Source organism: Gossypium arboreum, chromosome 12 (assembly GCF_025698485.1).
Source record: "Gossypium arboreum isolate Shixiya-1 chromosome 12, ASM2569848v2, whole genome shotgun sequence".
NCBI classification, from domain to species: Eukaryota; Viridiplantae; Streptophyta; class Magnoliopsida; order Malvales; family Malvaceae; genus Gossypium; species Gossypium arboreum.
The window spans coordinates 109,988,599-110,000,699 of NC_069081.1; the positions used below are offsets into that span (position 1 = coordinate 109,988,599).

Genomic DNA, 12,101 nt, shown 5'->3' on the forward strand with positions numbered 1-12,101 from the left:
TGATTTTAATTAAAATGAATAAATGTAAAAAACAGAAAAAGAAAAAATAACTGCAGTAACTGAAAATAACGGTGGGTAAAGCGGTTATAAGACAAAGATATGAAAGCAGTTGAAAGTGGAGTAAAGGTTGAAGTGGATTACGGGTGTCAAATTTTAAAAGAAAAAGTAAGACTGAATGGAAATATCTCAAGAGTCATCAAAAGGAAACTTCCAAGAACCAAACAACCAACCAACCAAGCCGACCCAACCCATCTTCTTCGCCGCTATTTCTTTACTTTTACCGCTTACAACGCATGGTCTTCTCCCTCCACTCACTTCTCTTTCTTTTCTCTTTACTCACCCAATACTTCACTCTTTTGCTTAAAAGGTGAACAAATAATTAACCCTGTTCCTTACTTTTTTTTAAATATATTTTTAGTTTACAACTTTTGTTCCTCACTTTGAATCTGGGTTTCTTTTCTTTTGTTTTGGTGAATTTTGTTCAATGGATGTAGAGTTTGGAACATTTGAAGGTTTTTATTTGCTTCCTGTGTTTTCGGCTACGATTGTTTATACATCTGAGATCTTGTTTTAAACGTAGTTAGATTCTTAATGCAATTCATCCCACCCCCTTTCTTTTGGGTCTGGATTATAACAAGATTTATGTTTGTGTAAAGTGTGTCTGTTCAGTTTGGGTTCTTTATGAGTATGCTTCCTTATAATGTCGAAATTATAAGCTTGAAAATCTCATGGAGGTATGATAAGGAATCTTCGGTGTGGCTTAACATCTGGTGTTAATAGTGTAGCAGCATTTCTGATTGTTGCATTTTGAAGCAATAAGTATGTGATTGCTTCTATAATGTTAAAAGCGTTGACCTTTCTATTAATTAACTTAAGTTTATCCGGATAAATGCATTACTGAATCCCAAAGAAAACGGGGCAAATTAATGGCATATAATTTGATAACCTTGCAGATAGATGATGGAGATGGGATAGGCGTTAAGTGACACTGCATTTGCCTCAGAATTGAAACTTGATAGGTTTTTCTTTTCCTGCTATTTTCATTGTTGATTACTTGCTACTTCTGATCACAACTTGGTATGGAAATGGGCCTTTCTATGTGAAACTGGTACCACTTTTCCAAAAAAGCTGGCCATTGTCTTAATCTTAATAATAGCACATAATCAACTGAGTTTAAACCTGTTATTTGTTTCAAAATTATGTATAATACCTGCGAAAATACATTATTGCTATTTACAGTTAACTTGGGTTCTTTGCTGCATTCATGTTCGCATATGTTGAATTTTGCAGAATATATATCAATTATAGAGCTGATGGGTGGCATAATATCAAAACGATCGACCACATCACAGTCCTCATCTGTAGCTTCTAATTCATATTCATGGGATTCTCATAGATATGCACAGCCATCAAATGCTCCCTCAGGCCAAGACTATGTTCCAGAGCAGCGTTATGCCCCTCCACATCACAGTTATGGCAGTCATGCCCCAGAGTCGAAGAGGAGGTTGGAGAGAAAATTTTCGAAGATAGATGATAACTACAACAGCTTGGAGCAGGTATACTGTATTTGTAATTCCCGGTGATTTAAATGCAAGAAATCTTCAGTCAATTTGAGAATTGCGGAGCATGTTCCTCGCGGGAATACACTTAGAGACACCCGTTTTTGTTATTTATAGGATACATAGATATACACTACAAAAAGATTAAAACTTCATATCAACATTGGAATTGGCATTGTTATGTTATTTGGCTAGCCAATATATATACAGATTTGGTAAGTAAAGTTTGTTAAAGTCCTCTTTTCCCACAGGTCACCGATGCCCTGGCCCGTGCTGGCCTGGAGTCTTCGAACCTTATTGTTGGCATTGATTTCACTAAGAGCAATGAGTGGACAGGTCTGACATTCTCTCGATGTATTTAAAGGTTTTTTTATAATGGTGCAACACCTTTTAATGTGCTTTAAAATAGGTGCAAGATCATTCCACCGAAGAAGTCTACACCACATTGGAGATGAGCAAAATCCATACGAACAGGCAATATCCATTATTGGAAAAACATTGTCTTCCTTTGATGAGGATAATTTAATTCCTTGTTTTGGATTCGGAGATGGTATTTATTTCGTAAGATTTTTCCATTGGGTCTCTTAATTTAATCTTTTTCATAGTTGAGATGATATGAGATTCTTTGATCTGGCAGCATCAACACATGATCAAGAAGTATTCAGCTTCTATCCGGATGAGACGTTTTGCAATGGATTTGAAGAAGTGTTGAGACGATACAGAGAATTAGTCCCTAATCTGAAACTTGCAGGTTATAATTCATTTCACTTCTTCCTTTTATTCATTCCGTTGTCAGTCCTGTGCTTATCTTATTTTCGGGATATTTTCCTTCATCTCTACACTTACCCACATTTATTCTTTTTGACAGGGCCAACGTCATTTGCTCCTATAATTGAAATGGCCATCACCATTGTTGAGCAAAGTGGTGGGCAATACCATGTGTTGCTGATAATAGCCGATGGGCAGGTAACTTATCTGCTTTGTGTTGTACAATAATTTGTTTAATTTCAAATGCTTGGTAAATCCTCTTTAAACACACACAAATACTTGGTTTGGGAAAAGGGTTCCGCATGCCTTTGCTCGTACTTAATAGGTTTGTATACTGCATATAATTATAAATTATACATTATAATCTAGTCCTAGTATCGAATGACCACAGCACTAGGCAAATTTGTTTTTCATCCTGTTAACCCCGTTAGTTACTGCAAGACTCCTCCGGTAATGATCTTCTGTTGCTGAAATTTGAGCTTTCTATCTAAAACATGTTTTTAAGTGAAATCTTTGTCGATAGTTTCTATCTGGTAATGGATGCAGGTGACTAGAAGTGTTGATACAGAGCGTGGCCAACTAAGCCCACAAGAAAAAAAAACAGTCGAAGCAATAGTAAAAGCAAGGTGCTATATGGTCGCTTGTGTTCCCAAATGATGTTTTCTTCTATGTTCAACTTCCTAATATACGATTACTTTGTAGTGAGTATCCGTTGTCTATTATTTTAGTCGGAGTTGGAGATGGACCATGGGACATGATGAGAGAATTTGATGATAACATTCCTGCCCGTGCCTTTGATAATTTCCAGGCAAGTGTGGCTCATCGATGTTTTACTTTCTTATATTTGCTCCTTGAAGCTGGTAAGGTGAACCATATTATTCATATTCGCCATCTAATTTGAAAAGCTGCTTCCTGTAGTTTGTGAATTTTACGGAAATAATGTCGAAGAATATGGATAGGTCCCGAAAAGAGGCAGAGTTTGCTCTTTCAGCATTGATGGAAATTCCGTCTCAGTACAAAGCAACGCTGGAGCTCAACATATTGGGGTAATAATTAGTATTGTTTTAGTAGGCTTACAAGGCATTTAACCAGTCTTAATGGGAAGATAACATTGAAGTGCAACTTCTTTTATGTTATTGGTTAAACAGTAATACCAGGGGGAAGGCTATTGATAGGGTTCCCCTTCCCCCTCCTCTTTATGGTGCTGGTTCTTTTAGCAACTCGAAACTTTCGTGGTCGAGCAGTTTTCGTCCAAGTGCACCTTCTTCCGCTAGACGTGAAGCACCAGTCCAAACCGCTCCTCCTGCAAGTTCTGCTTCAGATAATCATGTAATCTATCTTTTTTTCAATGACTTAAAAATCACAATTCTCATAAATCAATCTCTAAAGGTATTTGCATGTTTTTCCGACAGCTTTGCCCTATTTGCATTTGCAATGCAAAGGATATGGCCTTTGGTTGTGGACATCAGGTAACATAACTAAGGATTTTATTATTATCTGACATCCCTTGTTGAATGGAATGATTCCTAAATTTCATTTCCATGCAGACCTGTTGTGAGTGCGGACAAGACCTTCAGTTGTGTCCCATCTGCCGAGGCACAATCGATACGAGAATAAGACTCTATTAAGCATAATATGCTTTGCCTGGACTTGCTTATGCTCTCTCTGTCGTCCAGCATTCCAAGAGTAAGTCCTTTAAGTTTATTGTGCAAAAGGCTTCATAGTTGGCCATGATTGGATGCGCATCGGATCTTTTCTTTAGAGAGATTGGGCACCCGTCATATATGTATCCAAAGTTTTGTACATAGTTGTGGATTTCATCGAACTAAAAAACTTAGTCATATAGCATTATCTATTTCAGTAGATCATATTGTTGTAATGTAATCAGGCACAGAACAACTGGGAACAGACATGTCTCATTGTCGGATTAGCATCCGTGCCCCATGCCAACTGTAATCTGTACTATTTTTCGTGCTGTGAGAATGCATTTTCAGCCCCCATTTATTAACCTATAACTGGCAATCCTTACTTAAGCCATAATTTGCACAATGAAACAGTTCCACTTGTTGACGGCCTGATCTTTTCTAACCTGGTTGTCCTGGTCAAAAAAGTTTCATAGGTTCTCGCCTTTTATCTGGATGTGCGGATGTGTTTGATACGGACATATTCATTTTTTAAAGATTTTTTTATGTATTTGGAGGATTTTTGAAATATTATATTCTTATACACATGTCCGAAAATATGTCATCGGTCGGAGGAATGTAGTTAGGAGTGGCATGCTACTGTCGCTTTCTTTAGCTTTGCCATAAATAACATGAATATAATAATGAAAATATTAATGTGTCATTTTTTTACACATAAGAAAATACTGATGAATATAGATATTGCAAGATGTAATGAGTAGTCAGCCAAGAATTGTGCACTGCAGTGGTACGCTATGTGATGCTTTGCATGAATATCACATTCAGCTCACGTCAAGATTGCTTCGAATAACTTCACGCCATTTTAGGACTCATCGGTCCCAACTTCAGCAAAACTAGCAGCTGCGTCATTAACAGCCGCCTCGAGTCTTGAATTTACCCTAGACCTAAAACCAACCTATAAAATGAAGTTTTATATATTAACTCCATGAACCGCAACAGTTGAACTCCAAGTCCTACACCATGGGTGACAAGAACCATTTGCTTTACGTTGTTACAATTCATGCAATCTTGGCTTTGCTGCATTTCATTGTCAGTGATGCAGTCGAGACTCTCGCCCGTGCTGGGGGCCGACAAGAGAGATGGCAGCTCTTACGGAATAATACGGGAGTTGTCGCCATGCACATGGCGTTAACCCATGAAAATACTGTTATTATCTTCGACCAAACTGAAGCAGGCCCTTCCCAGTACCGGCTTCATCAACGGTACAATGGGAGAAGATGCAGCACTCGTTCCCGTGCCGATTTAAAAGATGGGGCGTGTTATGCTCATTCGGTTGAATATTACATTCATGGTAATAACTTGCGGCCGCTTAGGTTTGTCTCGGATCCATGGTGTTCTTCGGGTTCGTTCCTCAGCAATGGCACACTTCTCCAAGTTGGTGGCCATGGTCGAGGATCTCAAAGGATACGATATTTCAGACCTTGCCGTGATCATCTATGCAATTGGCAGCAATCGAAGAGGTCATTGTCGGGTAATCGATGGTATGCTTCGAATCTATTATTGCCTCAACATGATCGAGTTATTGTTGTTGGTGGAAGGAATGCTTATAGTTACGAATTTATACCTAAATTACATACCAAGGACAGATCTTTTAATCTTCCCTTTTTGCATGACACTCATGACGAGGATGGTGGCGGAAACAACCTCTACCCTTTCCTTCATCTTTCTTCTGATGGTAACCTCTTCATCTTCGCCAACCGTGACTCCATCCTTTTCAATTATCAACGAAACCGTGTGGTCAAAACCTTTCCGAGGATTCCAGGGGGTGGTTCCAGAAACTATCCGAGCTCAGGATCATCGGTTATTCTCCCATTGGATCACCAAGACAGGTTCCAAAAAGTCGAAGTCATGGTATGCGGCGGCGCGGCCTCGGGAGCTTACGAAGCGGCAGCCAGAGGGAGATTCCTCCCGGCATTGAGCTCCTGTGGGAGAATGGTGATTACAGGGAACAATCACATATGGAAAATGGAAAACATGCCACGACCTCGTACCATGCATGACATGTTGATCCTTCCTACAGGTCACATACTAATCATCAATGGCGCTAGACGTGGTTGCGCAGGATGGCAAAACGCAGCGACCCCATCGCTCAGGCCGTACCTTTACAATCCTAAGAAAAGTCGTGGACAAAGATTTACGGTCCTGAAAGCCACCAGGATTGCCCGAATGTATCATTCCTCTGCTCTTCTTTTACCGGACGGAAGAGTCTTGGTTGCCGGCGGCAACCCTTATAATACATACACTTTCAGCAACGTTGCTTACCCGACGGAGCTAAGATTACAAGCTTTCGTCCCTGATTATATGGATCGGCAATTCAATGATTTGAGGCCTGGGAATGTAACGGTAGAGTATGAGGGGCATTCATCTGGTGTTGCATATGGGACAGCGTTTACTATTCATTTCTGGCTTGGACGAAGGCCGAGTAAAGACGTGGAATATAGTGTTTATGCGCCGCCGTTCACGACGCATTCCATTTCGATGAATCAAAGGTTGCTGAAACTGAGGTGCCGGCACACAACAAGGGACGGCGGTGGTTTGATGAGTGCTGTTTTGGAGGCTCCACCATCGCCGAATGTGGCACCACCTGGTTACTATTTGCTTACTGTTGTTAATAATGGCATCCCTAGCTTATCTCAATGGATTAGATTCATCCCTGCTTGATCTTTCTTGCACTTTGTCTTCAATATTCAAAATAATATGTTTTTAATTTCCTGAATAAAGTGTAATGAGATATCCTGTTATTCTGTAAATTCACTCCTAACTTCTATTGTAGTTAAAAAATTAGAGATAAAAAAATAAAAAATAATTTATGAATAAAAATTAAAAAGGGAGCGTCACAATTTCATTTTATTGGTGGAATATCAAGCATGAAAATGAATATGATAATTATTTTCATTATCCAATGATTTATTATGATTTAGGGTTGAATTTTTTTATAAATTATAAATTTTTATGAATTTTATAAGTTTTTTATAAAATATTAAATGTTCTAATTTTTTATAATAATTTATTAGATTTTTTATAATATTCATAAGTTTTATTATAATTTTTATAAGTTAATATCAATTTTAATACTTTTTAATATTTAATAATCTTTATGATTTTTAATATATATTTTATAATTTTATGATTTTTAACTTTTTATATAATTTTAAATATTTAAATATGTTTTATTAATTTTATAAAAATAAAACTTATTAGAATTTATTAAATTTTTAAATATTTTAATATTTATAAGTTTTTATTATTTTTCATAAGTTTATATCAATTTTAATATTTCAAAAATATTTTAATTTTAATATTTTTATTATTTTTCTATTTTTCTCTATTTTTATATTATTATGATTTACAATTTTTTATAAAAATATATTCAATTAGACTAGAAGTTGTAATGTATCATTATTTAATGGTCCATTAATTTATTTTAAGAGTCAACATGATTAACTTTCGTTAACAAAGAAACTTAATTATTTATTTAATTTAAAATAAATACTCAATTAGATGTGAATGTAATATAAAAATTAATTATTTTTTCATAATTTTTAATTTTTTTACATATAAACCAAAATTTATTAATTTATATTTTAAAAATGGAGACAAGAATGTTATAATTGTTTTGGGTAAAAGTTAAAAAAATTATATTTTAAATCTAATCAAATAATTAGAAAGTAATGAAATTATTAATTTGGAAGGGAGATCAGAACAAAATTTCTTTATTCAAACCTAACAAGGAGATAGAATCCCATACGCCACCGCTTCGAGCCCATGTGCCACCGCTTCCCTTTCTTTCAAATTGGATGTATGTAGGTTGGTCTTCAAAATCAACTTCCTTTTCTTCCATTTTCCCAATAATAAAATCTAATCACTTCAATCTTCCAAAATTCAAAAATCAATCAAGACATCCAATTTTCTACTAAACTAATTTCAATATATGATCAAACAGGTGAGTATCATTGTACTTTATCTGATTTTATTTTTTTATATAATTATTATTTTAACAATCTAAAATTGAATTTATTAATATATTTATATTTATCATCAGCATAATTTTTTAATTAATTCAATATCTCTATCATATAAATCTAAAATATTATTATTTAACAGTTAATTTTTATATAAAATAAATAGTTAAAATTTTTAATTTGTATCGAACATGCATAATTTGCATAAAATAAAACATTAAATATGACAGTTTAATTACTAAAATATTATTCATATAAAAATTACAAAAATTATAAAATAGGTTGGTTAAGTGGATCCTCTCCATCATAATCCCTCTCTATGATAAAATAATTTTAAAAAATAGTACCAATAACAAGTGTTAAATGTTGTGGCAATGCACACATTAATCAACAACTGCAAATTAAGTTAAATGAAACGATAATACAAGGTTTAAACATAATCCTAATCCTTAATCAAAGGATAGTAAAATAGAGATCAAACCCTACCCATGCTTTAAAAGAAAGAAACTAGGCACCATGCATACATTATTAGTTTCGAAAATGGATCTAATGAAACATTGGCTTCTTATTTAATTAAGACTTAAACCTGAGCTACTTAATTTTTGCTGAGTTATTTGGTCCAACTGTGTGGCCATTTTAGGCGTCAAATAATTCTTCCAATCTCCAACCTTCCCTTTCCGAAAATAAATCTTGTTTTGAATCTCCAAATTCCCTTGCCCTTCACGATGTATCCCACTTTTATTCACTTCCAAGTTGCTTAGATTCTCAAAACTACACATCTTTATAATCTTTTCAGGCACCCCTTTTTGCTGTTCCTCTGATGAGAAAGGACAACCCATAAACTCTGCCAATTTCTTAAGATACAAAACAGTATCTTCATTCATTTCTTCATATTTCAAGAACATAAACTTGTCCGGATGTTCCAAGCTTGCTTTCCAGTATCCCAGAACATGGTCCCAATAAGGTCCGTACCAACTTACGCCTTCACAAAATAACTCAAACGCTTCATCAAGTTCTATGGGTTGAGTGTTTTGGGATTTCGCATACCTGGTACAGATGTGATACATTGAAACAAATGTATCCTTGGGGTCCCTGCAAATGTAAATAATTTTACAACCAGAATCAATTATTGATGTAGGTAAGAATGAATAAGGAGCATGAGTGGCCAAGAGAGGAATTCCAAGATGTCGATTAGCGGAAAAATGGGCATGATCAAGCTCCATGAAAGGCACAACATCATGAGGCATCCTGAAAAGCAAAGGGGTGGTAGAATCATCGTATGAAGTTCTTGTAATAGTAGCGAAAGTGAGAGATTTTAACCAGGCTGTGCCGGTTCTAGGGGCACTAGAAAGTATGATATCAGTGGGTTGAGCCTCAAACTGTTGTTGAGCTAACAGGACTCCTTGTAGGAAAGGTGGGGTGAACCAAAAACCTTGATACTGATATAGATGATCGGGAAGACCCCAGCTGTTCCCTTTAGGGAGAGTAGAAATCATCTCTTTGAAAGATTTCTGAAACTCATCTTCGTTATGTTGCTCAACATGGGAATCAAAGTGGGATTCCATGATTAATGAGTGCAAGTAGTATGGAAACAATGGCTTTATATATAGGCTGTGTTAGAAAACAAACCGACTTTCAGCATAAAAATTGCAGCCAAAGAATTTTTATCCAATTGGCTTTCAACCTCATAGAAAACGTGGCCTGCCGAATTTCATGAAAAATCAAGGACAAAGGATAATGATGGCAGCAGCTTGAACAATCTTAGACGGTAAGGCATGATAAAGTTTAAGTCGATTTACTATGCTTATAAAAAAGTAAGTAGAGTCTCATGAAAAATGAATTGAGTGTGTGCTGAAAACGTTAGCGAGCTTGAGAGAAAAAAAAAAAAAAGTGTTGTGAGTTATAGAAGGAAAAACTACCAGCAGCTAGTATAGAAAGAAAAAAAAAGTTTGTATTATATTTTATTTATGTGTTATTACGCGTCCAACAGGCTGAAAGAATTAAAATCACAAATGCAACTTTTTTGGACGTGGCGGCAGTGAAAGAGATTTGGAGCGAGACGTGGAGGTGGTGGGTCCTGTCTTAGGGCAGTAGTCGGCCATAAACCACAAACAACCTCGTCAGCCCAATGGGGGACTCCCATTTGAATTTCGTGCATATCCCATTCAATTTTTTATTTAACATTAATAATTTTCAATTTTAATTTCGACGTCAAAAAAGTTATTGGATTAGTTTTAAGATTTTACGCTATTTTCTTTTTACTATATTAGTTAGGTAATTATTCAATATACTGGAGGTGTAAACTCCTTGTACAAGGTTAAAAAGTTGGCATGGGTTTCATTTTCTATATAATTAATTTTTATTTTTACTATATTTTTATATACATGTTATCCTCTTAATTTTGCTGGTAGAGTTCAATAACATCACTAGCTGTATAGAATTAGAAATTGTATTAGGCATGTGAAAATTACTAATATATATTTAAAATAATATACAATAAATAATAAAATATATAATTTAAAATTAATTAATAATAACTTATAAAATATATACAATATCAATTTCGACATTAACAAAACTTTATTTTTAAAATTTTGCACTATTCTTTTACTATATCTATTACGTAATTATTCAATATATCAGAAAGAGTTTAATTTTTTTGTATAAATCATTTTTATCTTTTACCACACTCCATCATCACATGTTATCTTCTCAATTTGTAGGTTTTAACAACTTCACTAAGCTTTTAAATTTTAAATTTTTATTTTTAATTTTAATAAATATGTATTTTAATTTCATATAATTAATATAAAGTAGTGTTATTCAAACTATAGAACATAATTAAAATTATAATCAAAGTCTAAAAGTTATAATGAATTTCAATTTATTTTTAAATAATTAGCTAATGATTTAATGAAAATTGCTATATATTAAATTTCAACTTTATAGTGATAAGTTTTATCTATTGTTTGATAAACTAAACAAAATTAAGGATAGAAAAGAAAATGAATATGGAATTTATAATATAAAATTATTTGATATATGAATCCATGTGTTGGCTTGATGGTCAGGCTGTTTACTATCTCAAGTGTGGTCTGGGATTGAATTGCTCTAGTCGCGTTACTGTTAGAATTTTATTTACCCTTCTATTGTGATTCATCAAAAAAAATATTTAATATATTATTAAACGTTAATCACTATACCAAATACTCACTTAAATATAAAGAAAATATTTGATCATTGACGTTTACATGTTTTGTCAAAATAACTCTAATTATATTTTTAATCATTTTTAGCCATCAACCTTTGATTTTTTCTTTTCAAATTGTTTTTCTAATAAATTTAATAAATAAATTTAAAGTTTCAAATTTTTTCAAAAATTTCAATCTTTCTTATATTTGTTAAGTTTTTCTAATGAGTTAAATTTTTTAGATAATTATATTATTACATCTTATTAAAAATATTTTAATATGAAATTTCACATAATTCTCGTTAATTTATATTTTAATTTGTTTTTGTGAATATAATTTCACTAAGAACAAAAATTTATGGCTAAAAAAGATATGACTAATGGCATGAAAAGAGGAGAAAATTAAATGGTGGCCAGGCTGTTAAGATGTGACTGGGGATAGGGATAGACTTCCTTTTATTTTTTTTTATTTCCTTTATGTTTGTATATTTCAAATTTATTGTCGTTTTTTGTTTTGTTTACTTCTAGCAATGGGCTTCTGATTTAGAAGTGGGTTCCCACATCCGTTTTTTTGTTTTCTAAAAAACACTGAGCCCAATATGTGTTGGAAAGTTTTGGTAGCTGTTTTTATTTATCAAATAATAGCCTAGTCATTTTATTTCAAATAAAAAGTAAAAAATATAAGGGTAAATTACACCAACAGTCACTCAACTTTGGGGTAGCTGACAAAACAGTAACCTAGGTTTCATTTCAGTCACTCAACTTTTAAAAAGTTACAAAACAGTCCCTTTTGTCATTTTCCGTCACAGACGTCACAGCAAAGTGACATGGCAAGTAACAACGTCCAATGGCAGTCCAGCTGGCCGGTTAGTCACTTAGTCTAACTTTATCAGCCTATTGAAGCACCAGTTTAGGGTTA

At 33.9% G+C, this 12,101-nt stretch overlaps 3 protein-coding genes across 5 annotated transcripts; 2 read left to right on the forward strand and 1 right to left on the reverse strand.

Annotated features, from left to right (window-relative positions):
• The first annotated feature begins 84 nt into the window (after positions 1 to 84).
• Positions 85 to 4,342, forward strand: LOC108486222 (E3 ubiquitin-protein ligase RGLG2-like). 3 transcript variants are annotated; one of them, XM_017790135.2, is made up of 13 exons: positions 237 to 367; positions 954 to 1,019; positions 1,291 to 1,556; positions 1,811 to 1,895; positions 1,969 to 2,109; positions 2,197 to 2,310; positions 2,428 to 2,525; positions 2,874 to 2,953; positions 3,030 to 3,135; positions 3,246 to 3,373; positions 3,476 to 3,656; positions 3,740 to 3,796; positions 3,875 to 4,342. In XM_017790135.2, the coding sequence occupies exons 3-13, from the start codon at positions 1,314 to 1,316 to the stop codon at positions 3,953 to 3,955; spliced, it is 1,314 nt and encodes a 437-aa protein (XP_017645624.1). In that variant the 5' UTR covers positions 237 to 367; positions 954 to 1,019; positions 1,291 to 1,313; the 3' UTR covers positions 3,956 to 4,342. The 3 variants fall into 3 exon arrangements, with proteins under 3 accessions (XP_017645627.2, XP_017645624.1, XP_017645626.1); XM_017790137.2 differs by lacking the exon at positions 237 to 367 and adding an exon at positions 398 to 512; XM_017790138.2 differs by lacking the exon at positions 954 to 1,019 and having other exon boundaries at positions 85 to 367.
• A 141-nt stretch (positions 4,343 to 4,483) lies between these two features.
• LOC108485068 (aldehyde oxidase GLOX-like) lies at positions 4,484 to 6,857 on the forward strand. The gene has a single exon (XM_017788929.2). It carries the CDS (start codon positions 4,991 to 4,993, stop codon positions 6,689 to 6,691), a length of 1,701 nt encoding a protein of 566 aa, XP_017644418.1. The 5' UTR covers positions 4,484 to 4,990; the 3' UTR covers positions 6,692 to 6,857.
• Positions 6,858 to 8,375: 1,518 nt separating this feature from the next.
• LOC108478271 (flavonol sulfotransferase-like) lies at positions 8,376 to 9,859 on the reverse strand. The gene has a single exon (XM_017780709.2). It carries the CDS (start codon positions 9,555 to 9,557, stop codon positions 8,562 to 8,564), a length of 996 nt encoding a protein of 331 aa, XP_017636198.1. The 5' UTR covers positions 9,558 to 9,859; the 3' UTR covers positions 8,376 to 8,561.
• Between the last annotated feature and the right edge of the window lie 2,242 nt (positions 9,860 to 12,101).